Source organism: Barbus barbus (genome assembly GCF_936440315.1).
Source record: "Barbus barbus genome assembly, chromosome: 44".
Classification (NCBI taxonomy): Eukaryota; Metazoa; Chordata; class Actinopteri; order Cypriniformes; family Cyprinidae; genus Barbus; species Barbus barbus.
Genome location: NC_136722.1, coordinates 14098646 through 14119396, shown reverse-complemented (window position 1 = coordinate 14119396; position 20751 = coordinate 14098646). Strand labels below are relative to the sequence as shown.

Sequence of the window (20751 nt, the reverse complement as noted above, 5' to 3'; positions counted from 1 at the left end):
GAGGAGTATGAATTTGTTTACAGCCCGTTTAAAAAAAAAAAAAAACACATAAAAAAAAAAATAGCCGATTTCCTGTTGGTCGTAGCTAATGACTGTAAATTAGAAAGTTGTCCGGATTAATAAGAACAATTTATGTACCGAGTTTGGTGTCTGTAGCTATCATTATATATATATAATCATTAATAATTATATACCATTTAATGTTGATGAATATTAATTCCAAAATGTGTTTATATATTATTACATTTTAAAGTTAATCTTTTGAACATGATTATTTTTCTAACATTAAAAAGATTAATAAATGCTTTAAAAAAAAAAGTTCTTTGTTAGTTCATACTATCATGGAAGAATTAACATGCTGTAAAAATATATTTTTCATTGTTAGTTCACGTTAATTAATGCATTTCCTAATGTTAAGAATTGAGACCTTATTATAAAGTGTTATCAAAATCTTTAATGATTTATAAGCATTTTTTAAAGATTTTAAAAAAACAGACCCTCTCTCTCTCTTTCTCTCTCTCACCCACTGCCTCAATCCACACAGTCACTCACACAGTCACTCACACCCCACCCCACCCCCACCCCTCACTCAGCTGCAGGCTGACAGGACCTCTCACTCAGAAGCATTATATCAACTCTCTGATAGTTTTTAAATTTTCTTCTCACCATAGTCTATTGTAAATTCATGAAATTAATCACATATCCTCAGACTGTATTGTTCTGTGTATGTAATTTTTTATGAAGTGTTTGGAAGCTGCTCTTAAAAGATAAAAAAAAAAAAAGTTTTCTCTTTTTTACTGTAACTTTAATAAATTGCCATTAAATCATCGTTCAAGATATCCTAAATCCGTCCGCAATTTAGCATCTTCAGTATTTTGGCGTCATGAGAAAAAATGTTTGGTGTGATTTACGTGTTTCTGTTTGGAGGAGTATGAATTTGTTTACAGCCCGTTTTTTAAAAAAACCCACATTAAAATAAATATAGCCGACGTCCTGTTGGTCGTAGCTAATGATTGTAAATTAGAAAGTTGTCCGGATTAATAAGAACAATTTATGTACCGAGTTTGGTATCTGTAGCTAAAACTAACCCCCCCATTTTTGACAAAAGGTGGCGCTATAGAGTGCCTCTTCCACGCCCGTTTATGAGCTTTTTCCAGTGTCTAACTATCATTAATACTCATATGTGTGTTGAGTTTCATGACATTCTAAACATGTTATCTGCCTCAAAATCACCAGAAACGAATTTTCAACTTTGACACGTTGCCATGGTAACATAATTTTAGATATCAATATTCCCTTCACAGTTTTACATCGGCCATGTTTTGACATTATTCTGGTGAAGTTTGAAGCAAATCGAGTAAAAAGAAGATGCTGAATTCAAAGCATTTTGAAAACGACACACTTCCTGCAGCCAGTTGGTGGCGCTATAACTTTCAGTCATAATAGTCACATCTATCCGATCGGCATCATACAACGAACAAATCACTGAAGTTTGATCTACATCATACAATGTATGTGGACGTTATTAGGCATTTCCTGGGTCTCATTTTTCGCCATAACTTCATCGCCTCGCCACGGGCAAACCGTTCGACATATCAAAAATATCTTCGCAATTTAGCGTCCCCAATGTCTTGAGATCATGTTCACCGAGTTTGGTGGCAATCGTATGGAAATCCTCAGAGGAGTATATCAAATTCCAGAGCATGCGCTTTTTAAACAGCCCTGAATAGCCGACTTCCTGTTGGGCGGAGCCTAAAACATGCAGCGTGAAAGTTGTTCAGCTCAATGAGTTCTATATGTGTACCAAGTTTCATATGAATACGTGCAAGTATGTGTGAGCTATACATCAAGCTTTCTGACAATTTTGCAGGGGGCGCCGTAGAGCCCCTGTGCCACGCCCGGGTCCCAGCCTCAGCGGCGTCCTAATGGCCGCAGGTTCCAATGTGTGTGCCAATTTTCAAGAGTTTTCGGGCACGTTAAGGCCCCCAAAAGTACCCGGATAGTCGAAATAAAAAATAATAAAAAAAAAAAAAAAAAAAAAAAAAAAAAAAAAAAATAATAATCCTTAGGGGAACAATAGGGCCCTGCGCCTTACTGGCTTGGGCCCTAATAATCCTTAGGGGAACAATAGGGCCCTGCGCCTTACTGGCTTGGGCCCTAAAAATAATCCTTAGAAGAACAATAGGGCCCTGCGCCTTACTGGCTTGGGCCCTAAAAATATAATAAAAACAATAACAACGTTTTTGTTGAAGCCAATTGTTTTAATACATACACGTACATACATACACACACAAACATACACATATTATATATATATATATATATATATATATATATATATACAGTGCCCTCCAAAAGTATTGGAACAGTGAGGCTAATTCCTTTATTTTTGCTGTAGACTGAAAACATTTGGGTTTGACATCAAAAGATGAATATCAGATGAGAGATTAACATTTCATCTTTTATTTACAGGTATTTTCATCTGGATCTGATACTCAACTTAGAAGATAGCACCTTTTGTTTGAACCCACCCCTTTTTCATGTTACCAAAAGTATTGGAACATGTGACTGACAGGTGTGTTTTGTTGCCCTGGTGTGTCCTATTAATTTATTATTCAAACAATAAATAGCACTGAATGTCTGCGCTCAGTTTCAGATCCGTGCAGACTGCATTTATAGTTAGTTAGACGTGTAACCAACATGAAAACCAGAGAGGTGTCTATGGGTGAAAAACGAGCAATTGTGAAGCTGAGAGAAGATGAAAAATCAATCAAACCATTGCACAAACACTGGCAATAGCAAGTACAACCATTTGGAAGAAAGAAACCACTGGTTTACTAAGTAACACACCTCAAACGGGTAGATCAAGGAAGACATCTGCAGATGATGACAGAAACATTGTGACAGCTGTAAAGAAAGACCCTAAAACAACTGTTAGTGACATCAGCAACAACCTCCAGAGGGCAGGAGTGAAGGTATCACAATCTACTGTTCGCAGAAGACTTCATGAACAAAAGTACAGAGGCTACACCAGAAGATGCAAACCACTCATTAACAAGAAGAATAGGAGACGTGCCTCAAAAATTCTGGGACAAGGTTTTATGGACTGATTTTATGGACCAAAGTGATGGAAAGGCTAAAGTTTGGAGAAAGAAAGGATCTGCTCATGATCCCAAACAGACAAGCTCATCTGAAACACAGTGTACACAGGTGTACGTTATAGTACACATTACACAGGTAATGTAATGGCTTGGGCTTTCATCGCTTCTTCTGGGACAGGCTCATTAATCTTCATTAATGATGTAACACATGATGGCAGCAGCAAAATTAACTCAGAAGTCTACAGAAATATTTTGTCTGACAATTTACAGAAAGAAAGCCTGGAAAAGCATCACAAAAGAAGAATGGAAAGTTTGGTGATGTCAGTGGGTCACAGGCTTGATGCAGTTATTGATTAAGGATCTGCAACTAAATATGAAGTCTTTTTCACTTTAATCTGTTAATTCTATCTGTTCCAATACTTTTGGTAACATGAAAAATGGGTGGGTTCAAACAAAAGGTGCTATCTTCTAAGTTGAGTATCAGATCCAGATGAAAATACCTGTAAATAAAAGATGAAATGTTAATCTCTCATCTCATATTCATCGTTTGATGTCAAACCCAAATGTTTTCAGTCTACAGCAAAAATAAAGGAATTAGCCTTACTGTTCCAATACTTTTGGAGGGCACTGTATATATATATATATATATATATATATAATATGTGTGTGTTTGTGTGTGTATGTATGTACGTGTATGTATTAAAACAATTGGCTTCAACAAAAACGTTGTTATTGTTTTTTATTATATTTTTGTATTATACTTTGTTAAATTAAATCTGAATAATTTATTAATAACTTGGAATTTTTTATAAAATGTTTGATCCGTCACTATATAAAAGTTTCAAGGTACAGCTTTTAAACAAGTCAGTTAAATATATGCCTTTTAATTTTAAAATGATATTTTGTCATCATAAATACAATTTGTAATATGTAATTTAAATAATTTATTTAATTGTGTGTGTGTGCGTGCATGTATAAATATGTTATGAACATTATTTAATATTAATATTAATATTTATAATTATTAATGTTACTTCTGTTATATCTATATGTATTTACAGACAGACAGACACGAATATGTAGCTTTTGCACTTATCTAATCAGAAAACACTGTAATTGTTGTTGATGTTTCATATATACATATATGTATTTATATATATGTGAAACATCAACAATAATTTTAGTGTTTTCTGAATAGAAGTATGCGTGCAAACGCTACATATTCGTGTCTACTTTGCTAAGGTTGTTAATTTTTCGTGTTTAAATGTCAGCCTCCCACATCCACACACACACACAGCTGTTGCCCTGATGACTTAGTGAGAGTGCCCTTCTTAAATACTTAATGTGTTTCAAATGTATTCAGTGTGCAACAGCGAATTGAAATAAAAAGCAGCACATGCGTAAACAAACAACTGTGTGACACATGTTGGAATGCTTTATGCTGTTTGTGCCTTTAGTTTTGCCCAATGCTTGCGGTTACCAAATGAAATGAACGTCTCACACACACACACACACACAACGTCTAACAAAGGTCTGCGAGATCAAACCATCAGCTCAGTTTGATCATCTACAGACAGAGATTTGTCACTTCACAGTGACGCTAACAAGCTAGTGTGGTGGTGTCATTATTAAATGAATCAAAGATGGTCACCGTTTTTCACAACATATTTTAATAGGTAGATCAGCTTTTAATTAGCCAATCAGACACCTTCATCCCTGTGTTCACAGGCAGACTTTCACATGTGTGGCCTTTGACAGTGTCAGGCTGTAATGGAAAAGTGGCCTGTTTTATATGCATGTGGGTGTCTGTGTGTTAAAAACCTACCGGCAAGATGTTTGCCCATGTTCTCCAATTCTTTGGAGAAAAGTGAGTCCTGGAATTGCAGAGCACGTCTGGGCGTCTGGGGGCTCGTGCCTCTGATCGGCTTCACATCCGATGCCCAGACAGGGTGACGCTACGGCACACACACACACACACACACACAAAACAGTCGCATTAGCTTTGAATTTCAGTCCTTTTTTTTTTTTTACATACAACTTATGGTTACAACACTGTGCCATATCTGTTATAATGAGGGCCAATTACATTTTAAGAGAAATTAGAAAAACACAAAACCACAGTTCTTTGGGATGAAAGTCTGGATGGCGGCAATGACTGAACTTCTATTTGTGAACACTGTGCTAGATGTTCAGAAGTGGTTATAGGATTTTGAAGTAACAATCAATAAACTCTAGGGATCCGAGAACGGGTGACGATTATATTATACGATTATATATATGACTATTATTATTTCGCGATAAAAAACTTGCAGTGTGGGGATTAAGAATACAGCCTTTCAATTCAAGACTAAGGAGAATAAACCATAACAATAGATTAATCAAAATCATTGGTGTGTAATGATTTAGCTTATTGCTGGGCAATGCAAGAAACACTGTTTTTATAACAAATCTAGTCTTGTATGTAGAATAAGTATGTAGAATATGGATGTAGATAAGGATGTAGAATATGGTCATGCAGAATATGTGCTTTGTAACTACTAATAAACAACCAATATGTTAGTAATATGCATGCTAATAAGCAAGTTAATAGTGAAGTGTTAACAATTATTCTTATACCCTCATATTAAAGCCAACATTAGGTGTTGTATTTCAGTGGTAACCAGCTCAGAGGCCAAGATGCTCTGTAAACAAGACCTTAAAAATATTTAGCACAGCTAGCAGGCTAACTGGTTAGCCTAGCTACTGATAACTGTGTGTCATGCACTATAAAAATGTTCTTGTTTGTTGTTCTTTGGGAATTTCTAAAATACTTGGTCACACTTCATTTTAAGGTCTAATTTTCGCTATTAACAAACCATCAACTGTGATTTTTACCACAAACTCCTAATTTGCTGCTCGTTAGTAAGTAAGTTAGTAAGGTAATTGTTAAGTTTAGGTATTGGGTAGGATTAGGGATGTAGAATATGGTCATGCAGAATATGTCCTTTATAAGTCCTAATAAACAGCCAATATGCTAATAATAGGCATGCTAATAAGCAACTGGTTAATAGTGAGAATTGGTCCCTATACTAAACTGTTACCAAATATTTAATCAATTAGCACATAAAGAACAAAGGATGTAGTATTTTTTTAAATTATGTGTGTTCAAAGCCTTAAAAAGTCAAACAACTAGAGAAAGAGCGAAGAACAATTTTAGAGAAAAGTACTGCACAACTTTCATATAAAACACTATACTATAGTCTAGTCCAATATAGTGACGTGAAAGTGAAAGTGATGTGACATACGGCTAAGTATGGTGACCCATACTCGGAATTTGTGCTCTGCATTTAACCCATCCAAAGTGCACACACACAGCAGTGAACACACACACACACACCGTGAACACACACCCGGAGCAGTGGGCAGCCATTTATGCTGCAGTGCCCGGGGAGCAGTCGAGGGACAGCTTTACGTTATAAGTCAAAACCCCATAAGATCATCTCACATCAATTGCCAGATCAAAAGCAGAATCGTATATCCCAGCAATACGTATATCCCATCCATGCTGGGAAACATCTGTCATTCAGAACATTACTGAGGGCAAGTCAAGATGCTGCTCAGGCCTGACCACCTCCTATATCACTCTGAAATTCACTTCCACTTTCTGCGCTGGTTCTTGTTTGGTCTCTTGGTTGCAGCAGCATACTACATCTAGGCAGATCTGCAGTATATTTTTCAAACACATCCTTAATCCCCCGAGGAGAACAGATGGACTTAAGTCGCAATTAAAAGAGAGGGTGGGTAAGAATACAAGTTGGATCAGTTTTTGTATCCATAACATTTTAAATAGCCATCTGGAGCTGTTATGTACTGTACACATCATGCGTGTAGACTTGGGAAAGAAGTATTGAATAAACCCTATCAATATTTCTATCTATTGCAGTTGTAACTGAAAGTAATGTCAGTATTGAATGCAATATGTATTGTGTATAATGTTTTTATTTGCTAAAAAATGAAGCATTTTATTTCCCTTTATAAATTAAATGACTAGGAACGCTGCCCAACAAGTGACTTTTTTTTCAAGCTGTTTACACTTGCTGACGCATTTATACTACTGCCATTTTCCATTGCACAAGTGCTGAAAAGGATCTATAAATAATATAATCTAAAACAGTGAAACTATTAAGTGTTCGCTGGTAACTGTGGCAGACAAATCAATATAATAAACACATGACAGCAGTATTGGCTGAACGTCTGCTTCTAAACTGTTTATTTTGAAGTTTGAAGCCTCAAGATGTTGATCTATAAATTAAAAAAATTATAATTTAATAACTTTTAGAATTTTTAACTTTCTGTTCATCAAAGAATCATGGAAAAAAGGGTCATGATTTCAATAAAAATCAAAACCCTTTAAAATTTGATAACAACAAATCAATATTTCACAATATTACTGTTTTTATTGTAAGTTGGATCAAATAAATGACGCCTTTGTGAACAACTTTTATGAGATAGACAGATAGACAGACAGATGCATAGGCGGACAGACAACAGGCAGACACACGTTATACACCCAACACACTAACAAGATAAACAACGATGGAAGAGTATATTACCCCAATAACCCAAGATACATTCATATAAACAAAACCATATCTGTGATTCCGGCTTCCTGGCCAATAATGCACTATTAACTTAAACAGAGCAAAGTCAGGCCATGTCCATACATACAGATGGAGGACGGTCATACAAACACACACTCATTTTAACTCTGAAGAGAATCTCCAAACCCAATGAAACAAACCTTCGACACACACCCCTCAAAGCGCCATTCATCTAAACATGCTGGGAAGAAAACTCTTCCCTCACAAATATTTTGACATTTCTCAATAGACAAGCATCTACATTTACAGTAACAACAAATAAATATGAATGACAGTTAACAGAAACTGTTTCATAAATAATGAGGCTGCTGTTAAGAGATGCATGTCAGCGTTAATATTCGAGGATGATTCATTTCTGATTCCGCCTTACTGGCCAATCCATTCTCTTGAGGTTTATGGGTTCCACTTAGAACCGTCATTGACTATACAACCCATAATAGAGCTTAGATACTTGCACACTGAAGCAATATTTGGGAAGCACAATGCCATTCCCTTCAGCACGACTGCGGTTTACAGTGACATTTGTCTTTATTGATCGTGATGTGTGCGTGCGACTCGGAAGAGTATGAGTCAAACTAGTTTCAACAAATCAGTTTCGTGTGAGTCGATCAGAGACAAGCTGTTTACCGGCCAAACAAAGCAGCTGTTTTACGTTTGCTTTGAGAAATTGTGGATTAAGAGCAATCCGACTGGTCCACCAAAGCTTGCAACCACTTTTAAAGGGGCTTCCGTCCACTCATAAGCATGATTCCAATTGCTTTAGAAATTAAATGCAGATTGAGAATAAACATGAGACCACTCAACGGCCGTTCGCATTTTAAGTATTCACGGTGTGTATGTGTGCCCATATTTAGGTCTAACCACTGGCGACCAATCCACCATTCACCTCAATCCTCACAGGAAAAGCACAACACTTCACTCTCAAAGGCCATTAAACAGGCTTACGCACATCAAACGCCATTATAATTGTTCAGAAATATCCAGTTCATTGGAAGCAGGTTCAAAAACCACAAGGCAAAGTCAAGGATTTACATTTGCCATCGCTGCTGGCCTGTGTCTATTCACCGCACAGGGACAACATTGCCTTGGCTCATTGCCTGCTGTCACATCTGGGTCCGCTGGCTCTTTACGGCCATGTTGGAGGCCGCAGGCTCAAGCCACAGTGATGTTTAGCATGTACACAGAGCGCTGAGGCTTGTGTTCTGCCCACACCGACCTGCCACAAGGGAAGAGAGTCACTATAAAGAGCGGTGGCCCACCCCGGCACAAGGAAGCAAACACCACCGACCGTATTGCACCAGTCCTTCTGGGCTGGGCTGCTAAAAACTGGTTTGTTTGCTGAATGTGAGAGATAAAAATGGCCATAAAACAGTCCAGTATATAATTTCTCTATCTTTTGTGTAATATATATATATATATATATTACACCATATATATATATATATATATATATATTGCATTACAGTGTTAAATAATTTAAACAGTGTTAAATAATTTTAACGTGTTAATCTGAAAAAAAATTAATCGCCTGCGTTAACGCGCTAATTTTGACAGCACTAATATATATATATATATGAGGCTTTTTTTTAAAATCCAAAGTAAATTCATGTCTCAGTCACATTTTTGAGAAAATTTAAATAAATAATATAAAACTTCTATTTTATATTTTTACATTAACAATGTAATCAATATTCTATTTAATAAAGGCAAGTATATATCTCATAAAGTTAATGTTTTTTAAGCATTTTATATTATTCCAAATATTTATAATATTCCAAAATATTAACTCAAAGCAGTAACAATTTAAACTGATTCAGACTGACTTAAACACGGGAGGCGGGATTTATCGCACAAACCAATCATAGCCGATCATAACCAGTCGTATCCAATCATATCACGATGGAGGCATTGCCTCCTTTCACGTGACTTTCATTTATTCTCATTTACCCCCAGTAAACTCATGGCACACTTTAGGGGGATCTGTTAAATCTCAGTGGACTCAGAGGAGGCACGACAGACACAGACTCCCGCTGTAACTTTATTTGCTGCTGTAGTTGTTGGACAATATTTGTTTAGACATACGAGTGATTTATACACTTCTTAATGTTATATTTTATAATTTCTTCATTGTTTTATTTTTGTGCTACAAACTATTTAGATTTAATTTATTACAGTTTGTTTTAATTGAGTTTTTTTCTAGGGTCTGAACATATTTCAGTAAGTTGGCAATGCAACATTGGTACACTTTCATTTTAATATATATATTGCTGCTGTTTCACTCAAGAAAACAATAATACAATGCTATTCTCTTCTATTTGTCAACATTTACTAAAATGAATCAAATCTGCAGAACGTGGAGTTTGGAAAAGCATTTTACAGACAACTTACACAGGATCCTCATTTTCACCTGTCAATAAATGTAAAAATAAAAGTAACTTATGATTCTTCCTGAAGTAAGAGCAGATGGTATACATTATAGACCACTACAAAAACAGATGCCAAGGGAATGAGCATCTCCATACTTACATAATTAATGAAAAATCATCCATTTCCTGCTAAAAGCTAAAGTAGATGTTTAAATAAAGTACTTCAAATTTCTGATAGCAAGGGAAAAAAGTGCATTTGTGAACAATAAAACACCAACCAACACACTTTTTGTTGTTTAAGAATAAATATCTAGCTACAGTAATAGATAAGACAGGGGCCAAATACAAAAGTGTGCATGACATACTTCTGAAATGCTTTATGAGAATCAGATTTGTGTGCAATATGAGAGGTTTGCTTCATTTGTCCACTGATTTCATGTTGGAGGATGTCTAATACAAAAACAAATAATAAAGTTTATATTTTAGTTTGGGGATTCTCACTATTAACAAACAACAACACCTGTCTCTAAAAACTCCTAGTTTGCTGCTTATTAATAGATAGTAAAGTAGTTAAGTTTATTTATGGGGGTAACACTTTATTTTATGGTCTCTTAACTAGTTACTTATTAGTATGCATACTACTAGAATATTAGCCATTTATTAGTAGTAATTAAGAACATATTAATGCCTTATTATACATGACCTTATTCTACATTCCTAATCCTACCCAATACCTGAATTTAACAACTAACTTACTAACAATTTATAAGCAGCAAATTAGGAATTTATAGAGGGAAAAGTTGTAGTTAATAAGTGTTCCCTATTCTAAAGTGTTACCAGTATGGGATAGGATTAGGGGATCTAAAATACAGTAATGCAGACTAAAAATACTCTTTTGTCCAGGGAAACAGAGAGGGTTGGTAGCCGAGTATGCACTGGAAAGGGGTGAGGCCGGTGGTGGTTTGCTTGAGGGAATTTTGTGCATGCTCGGCCCATGGGAGGAAGCGGTTCCAGCTGTGCTGGTTGTCATGACAGTAGGCCCGGAGATATCTCCCAATCTCCTGAATCTTAAGCTCAGTCTGGCCGTTAGTCTGGGGGTGATACCCTGAGGAGAGACTGACGGTGACAGAGGAGTTTGAAGAATGCCTTCCAGACACGGGAGACAAACTGTGGCCCACGGTCTGAGACGACATCTTCCGTGATTGCCGAAGGTGCGGAAGAGATTATGGAAGAGGGCCTCTGCTTTCGAGGGCTGTGGGTAAACCCCGGAGGGGAATTAACTTGCAGGCTTTGGACAATCTGTCAACTGCAACGAGTATGCAGGTATAACCTTCTGACTTGGGGAGATCTGTGACGAAGTCGACTCCGACGTGGGACCAGGGGCGACGTGGAATGGGTAATGGGACTAATTTTCCAGCAGGTAAGTGATGTGGAGTCTTGGAGATGGCGGAGACTGAGCATCCATGAACGTACTGAGAGACATCCCATGCCATACTGAGCCACCAGTACCGAGCTTGGAGGAGCGAGAGGGTTCGTCGGGGGCATGGATACGTGAGAGGGAATCTGCCTTGACATTCTTATCTCCAGGTCGATACGTGATGGAAAACTGGAACCAGGTGAAGAAGAGGGCCCAGCGAGCCTGCCTGGGGTTTAACCTCTTAGCACTTCGGAGATATTCCAGGTTTTTTTGGTCAGTGATGATGGTAAAGGGGTGTTGAGCTCCCTCCAGCCAGTGTCTCCATTCCTCCAGCGCCAGTTTAATGGCGAGCAGCTCCCGATTTCCAATATCGTAGTTCCGCTCCGCTGGGGAAAGCTTCCTGGAGAAGTGCAAGGGTGGAGTCAGGGAGGCTCTCCGTGGTATTGAGACAGCACTGCTCCCACGCCGGTGGTGGAGGCATCCACTTCCACTATGAATGGGATTTGGGGTTTGGGATGTGAGAGGATGGGAGCAGTGCAGAAGGCCTCCTGGAGCTTCTTGTAGGTGGCTCGAGCTTCGGAGTTCCAGGACAGAGACTTGGGTTTCTGGCGGTGCATGGAAGTGAGGGGGACTGAGAGGAGACTGAAGTTCAGAATGAACATCCGGTAGAAATTTGCGAAGCAGAGGAATCGTTACAGTTCCTTTACTGACTGAGGCTGGGGCCAGTCCCGGATGGCTTGGACCTTCCCCTGGTCCATATGGATCTCATCCGCACTGAGGATGTAGCTGAGGAACTGAACCATGGGGCGGTGGAACTCACACTGCTCAAGCTTCAGGTAGAGGTGGTGTTTCCTGAGTTGGCGTAGGACTTGCGTCATGTGATGGCGATGTGCGGCCAGGTTCCGGGAGTAGATCAGGATATCGTCTATGTACACGATGACAAACCGGTGGAGGAACTAACACCTCGTTCATAAACCCATGGAAGACGGACGGAGAGTTGGAAAGGCCATAAAGCATGACCCGATATTCATAGTGGCCTGAGGGGGTAATGAACGCCGTCTTCCACTCGTCGCCTTCCCGATACGAACGAGGTTATATGAGCTCTGCAGGTCCAGCTTCGAGAAGATACGGGCCCCACGGAGTTCCTTGAGGGCTTGAGGATAAGAGAGCTTGACAGTGTGATCATTGAGGGTCCGGTAGTCGATGCAGGGCCGCAAGCTTCCGTCCTTCTTGCCCACAAAGAAGAAGTTCAAGGCCGCCGGAAAGGTGGAAGGGCGAATTAACTGTTGTTGGAGAGCCTCCTTGATGTAATCCATCGCCTTGCGCTCCAGGATGGACAGGGGGTATACTCGACCCTTGGGGAGTATAGATCCAGGCAGCAGGTCGATGGCACAACCCCATGCAGGTTTTACTCCATCGGAGGATCTCGCTGGTATCCCATCTGACTTCAGGGGAATGTTGAGATAGCCAGGGGCGTCCCAGGATGATATCGACGGTGGGTCCCTCCAGTACCAGAAAGGAAATCCTCTCCTGATGAAGCCAGTCTACTTGCAGAGTGATCGGCGGAGACTGGAACTTGATGTGCCCACGCCAAAGCAATTTTCCCTGTATGGTCTCAATCTTCAGCTTGGCCTGTCTCTGGCAGGGTAAATCAAGCTGTTTTAGGAGGGCTTGTGAGATGAAATTGCCTGAGGATCCTGAGTCCACGAGGGCAGGTTCTGAAATGAAATGACGTGGGGTGAGCAGTTATACCGTTAACAGTGGTAAGGTAGAGATAGCAGGCTCCAATTGGAGGATACTCAACGCTGGGCGTGGGGGGCGAGAGGGGCACACCCAAATGAAGTGCCCCGGAACTCTGCAGTAGAGGCACAGCCCCGTGGCGGGACGTTGAGCACACTCATGAGAGGCGATTAGTATCCTTTTGCATAGGTTCTGGTACTGGAGGACAGGCAGCTGGTTATGGAGGACGGAGAATGAGCGGTTATGTCCAGCTGACAATCCGTGAGACGTTGGGAGATCATAACGGCCTTCTGCATAAAGCTCTCCAGACCGACATTTTCATCATAGATTGCCATCTGGGCTCTGATCTGTGGATTCAAGCCCTGACGGTAAGCAGTGAGTAGCGCTGCCTTGTTCCATCCACACGAAGCCGCCAGGGTCCGGAACTGCAGAGTATAGTCACTGGCCGAATAAGCTCCCTGACGGAGGTGGATGAGTTGGTCGGCAATGGAGAGCGAGCCAGTGGATAGGCCAAAGACCTCCTTGAAGTGGGAAGAGAAAGCATCGAAAGAGTTAATTATAGTGGTCTGTTAGTTCCAGATGACTCGTGCCCAGAGCAATGCCCGTCCGGTTAGCAGAGAGATCAGGAAGGCAACTTTAGCCCGTTCGCTGGAAAATTTATGGGATTGTATCTCTATGTAGAGTGAAACTTGGAGTAGAAAACTGCTACATTCAACCGCCTCACCAGAATAATTTGCAGGGATGGCCATGGGTCTGGCAGAGGCAGACTGAGGGTGTGTGATCGGAGAGAGAGCTGTTCGAAGAGCGCTGACCAGCTCTTCGAGGGGATCCGCAGCGGCGGGGTTCGGGAACTCCATCTCCGGTCGTCGGTTCTGGTCTGGTCTTCTGTCAGCAGATAGACACGAGACACAGAGGTATGTGCAATACAAACAATATGTTTATTGAAAAGCAGCAGAGGGGAATGAGATGAGCAGTAAGTCCAGGTAAGCAGGCGGGGAATGGGAAGTCTCTTGGGGCTTATCTGAGTGTAAATGTCCTTGCTTCCTAATCCAGGGGATTCAGAGGGAACAGCGGAGCGTGGAGACGGTGGAGCACAGGAGCAATGGAGAACGGGGATAGGAACACAGGAGCAACTGGTAGGTAGACAAAAGGTAAGTGGGTCAGGTTAGTCAACATAGAATGTTTGAGACCAGACAGTGAGTGAACGGGAGGAGTGTAGGGACATAGTGCTGCTGATTAGTGCTGACAGGTGGTGGTGATCAGAAATCAGGGGATTGGGATCTGGTGAGTGTCGTTGGTGGAGACTGCGGTGACTGTGGTGACACTCTGACAAATATACAATATATACAATTATATAAACATTAAAAAAAAAGTTTTTATAATTGTAATTATTTATATAAACAATACAAAATATTTTTCTATTTAAATTAATTGGTCCATTTAATTTATGAATTTTGGTTTATTTTGTTTAACAGCATATAAATATTCAGTTCTATGGTATATTTAATGTTTCTTATAAGAATAATTATATTAAAATAAAATGATATAATAAAAAAAAAAAAAAAAAATAGATTATTCATAGGCCAACAAAACTGAAGTGTCCCAAGATGCTCTGTGCAACCTGGAGCCCATAAGCAGCTCTGTCCATCTTGATCATCATTTATGAGACTAAAAACAAGAGCTGCAGCCAGAAGGTGATCAGCACAGATACAGCACTCATAACTATTGTTGTCCCAAGAAGTGACTCAGCTCATAAAAGTATTGCGTTTGTATTTCGTGCCATTTTGGGCGGCAAGACGAGAGAATCGCATTTGCCTTTCAAATAGAGCCCAAAATAAGCAATTAACAAGAAAACAACCACATTAAGCTTTAAAAAGCAGCAGTAGGTGATCTGATCCTTTCACACACGCCGCTCCATGTGGGAAACATTAGCCGTCTCGCTCTTAGCTCACTGGCACGTTTAATCTATAGACGATTGGGCCTCCTTTCACACTTTCTCTGTCTCTCTCTTTTCAGAAATAGAGACAGGTCTTAAAAATGCAAGCCAAAGTAAAGAGCATGTTTTTGTGTGAATGAGAAAGCAGACGTAAGTGCGTGTGAGGCCCTATACGGTGTCCGGACGGCATTGTTTACTCTGTGGTACAGTTTCTCAGGGTAGTCACAGCTCCTTGGGTGTCCCCGCTGGGCGACGAAGAAGAAGCCTCACAGGTTTGATGTTGCCACTCTGTCTGGAGCTCTCAGCCCATAAGCTCCACACGACTCCTAAAAGATTCCTAAAGAGATTTTTCCAACACTTTTCTTCTATAATTATAGCTGCACTCTCTGTTCTGCTGCTGATAGAAAAATAACCACTTCATGATGGGTTATACGGAGTTTGAGATTGCTGTAGTGACAGAAACCTGTATAAATTTAAATTCCCATGAGATTTTGAGAGTCAGACTCTGAATGAAATGAGATGGGTTGTTCACATAGGTCTGAACAGTTTTTAATTGTTTTTCTATGGCTGTGTCCCTAGATGACAAGAACACAGCCATCAGTCCAGCTGTAGAGTAAAGGTTTTTTTTAACAATCACTGGGACCCATTTCTCAACAATTTGGTTTTCAAACTCTTCACACAGTGAGCACAACAACAGTCTATGTGGGCTAAACGGCATACTATGTTTTAGTGAAATTACTGTAAATGAACATGAATTTTTAGAATCTGAAATGTGGAACAAAAAGGATTTTTCTTCCTGCAATAATATATGATGAAATAGACATCATCTTTGTCAAGAACAACTGTATTTTTCTGTGTTATAAATAAACCGGCCTAATAGGAAAGATCAGCAAGGCTAATGCACAGCAGTAACCAAACTTTACTGTTTTACCATCTATACAAATGGGGCCAACTTAGGAATATTATTGTACAGTAATGTAAACATGGATCATGTAACATACACTGCAGTGATTTCTAAACAGTTGAGAATTGTCCTTATTTTGTAAAGAAATTTTACAGAAGAAATACTGTATATTACTACCTATATTTTTAGTGTTTTTAGATCACTGTCTTATGAGTGACTACGTGTTTTTGTTGGTTAGAATGAATAGATTTAAGGAATGTATGAATTGGTAGTTTTAGTGCATTTTGGTTGTGAAATGTATTGCTATGCCAAGCTGAAAGTTGGTTAGGAGAACTGTGTGAACAGTTTTGAAAAATGTTTCCCAGTGATTGTAAAAACTGTAAATACATGGGTTGTGCACCTGTCAGAACTGAATTGGAGAATACCTTTTAATTTCCAATTTGAAATCTCTAATTTGAATTTTAACTCTGCAAACAGGATGCAGAATTGTAATACAAATTTGAATGTAAGAATACTTTTCTGGAATAAATTAACTAATTTTAATTAGAACGTTGTCTTATCAACAAAAACGCCCTAGAGTTCAGATAGAACAATAGAAAGAACAATAGTATGAAAGGTAGAACGACAGACAGATAGACTGAAAGATCAATATAGCAACAGACAGACAGACAGACAGACAGACAGACAGACAGACAGACAGACAGACAGACAGACAGACAGACAGACAGACAGACAGATAGATAGATAGATAGATAGATAGATAGATAGATAGATAGATAGATAGATAGATAGATAGATAGATAGATAGATAGATAGATAGATAGATAGATAGATAATGACAGACTGACAGATGATTCTGTAGAGATGGATGGATGGAAAGAACGACATACAGACAGATGGATAGATGAACAGACTGATAGACAGACTCGACCCTTGTGTTCTGTTCAGCTGTCTTTGAACACGAGAATGTGTTCTGTGTGAACGGTTCCAGACTCCTGTTACTGTTATTGTGTTCCATGTTGGAAGTCTGTTCTGGCCTCTGGTGGCTGTTGCTGACAGATTTGATGGAATGGGGGATTTCTACAACACAGGTGTCCTCATTGACCTCTCTCTCGAATGTAAACGAACACTTTTCCATCAACAACACGATGCTCTGCGAGAAGGACGCAAGTGTTGCATGCTTTCTCATCAGGTACACAGCCAAGACTGTTCATCCAAACCCTGCACCTTTTTAATAGCTCTTTAATCAAACACAATGTACCTTTTTCACATGATAAGCTCTTATTCCTGGTTTGGCTAGGTGAGCGTCCCCTCTAGCTTGACAAGCATGGAGACAAATATTCAAGTCACGCTGGGGCCGGTCCTGCAAGTGGTTTTAACTGTCCCTCTGACAACGTTCACAATGGAGATGATGCTGTAGACATTAATGACTTGGGGAAAGTGATATAATGAACAGTTTTGCTGGGTGAGGATCACCTACCGGCCCTGTCACCTGAGAGGCCGTCTGCAGATCTTCTGCTGCTGTCAGGGTTTCTGTCACCGCGGGTAATGGACCTGATCCAGAAGCAAAAAAACACAATAAAGCCTTTACCACACACACACTCACAATACGCTCCCACACTCGACACCAAAGGGCCCCTCAAGAGACAATGGATAGATTAAATTTCCTCAGTAAGCGTGAGTGAATCCTGAACTAAAAGACTAATTTTTAACAGGCTGCCCCGTTCAGCAGACTCCAAAACCTGATACATAAATCTGCTCTATCTGGATATGATATGTGATTTAAGGAGACAAGAGCAGGGTGGTTTGTCTATGGACCTACCTGGGAGGTACTCTTGTCTGTCAGGAGGGGCCCACTAAAGTCCTTTACTGAGTTGAATGAAAAAAAAAAAAACTATAAATAAATGAATAATATCAAAATGAATGAATGGGAAAATATGTTTGTTTGTTTTTTTAAATGCAACAAAAGTAAATAATTAAAAAAATTATATTTATAATAAACATTTATTTATTTGTTTGTTTGTTTGTCTGCATGAAAAAGAAGTTTGGCCTCTTGCACTTAATAAATCAATTATACATAAGGTTACACAAGGTTATACACAGTGTTGGGGAAAGTTACTTTTAAAAGTAATGCAATATTATATTGGGTTACCCCCTAAACAAGTAACTAATCACGTTACTAAGTTACTTTTTATGGAAGGTAAAGGGTTACATTACTTTTGAGTTACTTTTTAAATCTCGGCAGGGCTTGCTTGTTTGCTTTTATATAAAAAAGTTCTTCTTTTACAAATGCAAATACGCTTTCATGCCAAATGTGAAATGAATAGGCCTCAGGCTGAAGGAAATGTAAATTCACGTCTGTACAGTAGAGGTCGCTGCTCAAACAAATTGCATGAAGAATATGACGCAGGAGAAGAAAGTTCAACACCATTCAGCAATAACAAAAAATGAAACACAAATGTGTCATTTTTGTTTATTAGTATGGTTGAATTGGATAATTGAAGGTCAGTAGCAAATACATTAATAAAATGGGATTAAATACAGGAATTATATTTGTCTTATTTAACATATTTAATTATTGTAGGTTTGCTCCATATTCTGTGTTTGCATTTGACTGTTTTATTCATTTTGAGGAATACTGAATCTGTTTTTGTGCAGGTGAGATGAGTAAATACATGTTCATATTTAGTCTAGAACTATAGTAAGATCATGTTCACACACAACACCTCTGCACTTACTCCCGATTTCTCTCAACATGGCAACACGAGAGCTGTCAGTCAGTTTATGGGAAACAAAGTAACTGGAGTTACTTATTTGAAAAAGTAACTCAGATATTTCCATCTAAATTAATAAGTAATGCATTACTTTACTAGTTACTTAAAAAAAAGCAATCTGATTACGTAACTAGCACTACTTGTAATGCATTACCCCCAACACTGGTTATACATAAGGTTTCTTAAAGTTTTTGGAATAAGGCTCTTACGCTCAGGCTGCATTTATTTAAACAAAAATACAGTAATAGTGAAATATTATTACAAATGGATTTTTTTCCATGTGATTTCTTCCTAATGTTGAAAACAGTTGTGCTGCCTAATTTTTTTTTTTTTTTTGTGTAATCCATCGTCATACACTACCATCCACAAGCTTGGGGTAAGTAAGAGTTATAAAAAATAAAATAAAATAATAATAATAATAATAATCATTTATTCAGTAAGGCTGCAATAAATTGATCAAAAGTGACAGTAAAGTATTATGTTACAGAAGATGTTTTATTTTTATTTTTTCAAATAAAGGGTACTCGTTTAACTTTCTATTCAAAGAATTCGAAAAAAATTTAGGATATTATATTAAAATACTAAAACCATTGTAAATGTTTTAATTATAATAATATTTAACAATATTACTGTTTTTACTGTACTCATTTTATGCAGCTTGGGTGAGACTTTTTTAAAAAGCAAACAAGAAAAAAGCATAATATTCCAAACTTTGTCTATATATAAAGTTAGCACAAAAGGCATATACATATTTAATTATTTTATAATTGAGTCATTCAGCAGACGCTTTTATCCAAAGCGACTTACAAATGAGGACATAAGAAGCAATCAAAACCAACAAAAGAGCAACAACGTGCAAGTGCTATTACATGTCTTGGTTAGCCGAACACAGTACAGATAATTATTATTATTTATTTTTTTTAAATAAAAAGACATATAGATCAAATAAAATTAGAATAGAGAGTGCTAGAGTTAGAGGGTCAAGTAAAGATAAAGATATAGGGTAAAGTAATATATATATGATTAGTAATATTCATTGCTAAGGCTTCATTTGGTCAACTTTAAAGGCAATTTTCTCAATATTTAGATTTGTTTTGCACTCTCAGATTCCAGGTTTTCAAATAGTTGTATCTTGGCCAAATTTTGTCCCATCCTAACAAGCCATACATCAATTGAAAGCTTATTTAAAGCTTATTTATTCTGCTTGCAGATGATGTATAAATCTTAAAAATGTACCCTTATAACTGGTTTTGTGGTCCAGGATCACATATTAGGATTGGCCTTTTGTTTGACTTTATATCCCATGAATAAATGCTGTCCCATGCCCCATTCATTTCAGTGACTGTAGGTACTTACAAGGTATTTCTGGCACAGCTTGCTCTGGGACATGGGGTGCTGGTTCCTCTTCAGGCCTAGCAGTTAGACTGTCCCCTTGAAGCCTAAAAAAATTAATAAAAAAAATTGAGCATTACAGGTTTTAATTTCAATAATAAGTGGCTTGCATTTCTCCCCACAGTTATGATAGCTGTGGAAGATAACAGAGAAAAAAATATCATGTTCTCCTTTCAGAGTAAACTCTCTGCTAAGGCTATGAAAGAACTCTGTGTAATGGATCAGTATCAAATAAAATCTCTATTTTTACCCAGTGTCTTTGCTGGATGAGAACAAGTGGAGACAGTGAGTCTCTATTCATAAAATGTGATGAGACCGTGCCAAAGCTGTCTATTTGTCTTATCACTATCAGGGGAGGATGAGGATATGGGCAGGCTGGAATGCAGACAGAGCGTAACATAGGGGAACGCTTAAGACCTGACAGCAATCTACTAATCGCCAAACTGCGCAGCTGTCTTTAACACCCATCATTTCTATCTCA

At 38.5% G+C, this 20751-nt stretch overlaps 1 protein-coding gene across 1 annotated transcript in view; it reads right to left on the bottom strand.

The window, feature by feature from the left end:
* LOC306863288 (uncharacterized protein C8orf34 homolog) overlaps positions 1–20751 on the bottom strand; it is a gene marked incomplete at its 3' end in the record, with an annotated part of 130502 nt that overhangs the window by 21128 nt on the left and 88623 nt on the right. The window contains exons 9-11 of the mRNA XM_079406537.1: positions 20235–20317; positions 17585–17658; positions 4927–5056 (exon numbers count right to left, since the gene is read on the bottom strand). Coding sequence (XP_079262663.1) covers positions 4927–5056; positions 17585–17658; positions 20235–20317 — 287 coding nt within the window. The remainder of the gene's footprint in view (positions 1–4926; positions 5057–17584; positions 17659–20234; positions 20318–20751) is intronic.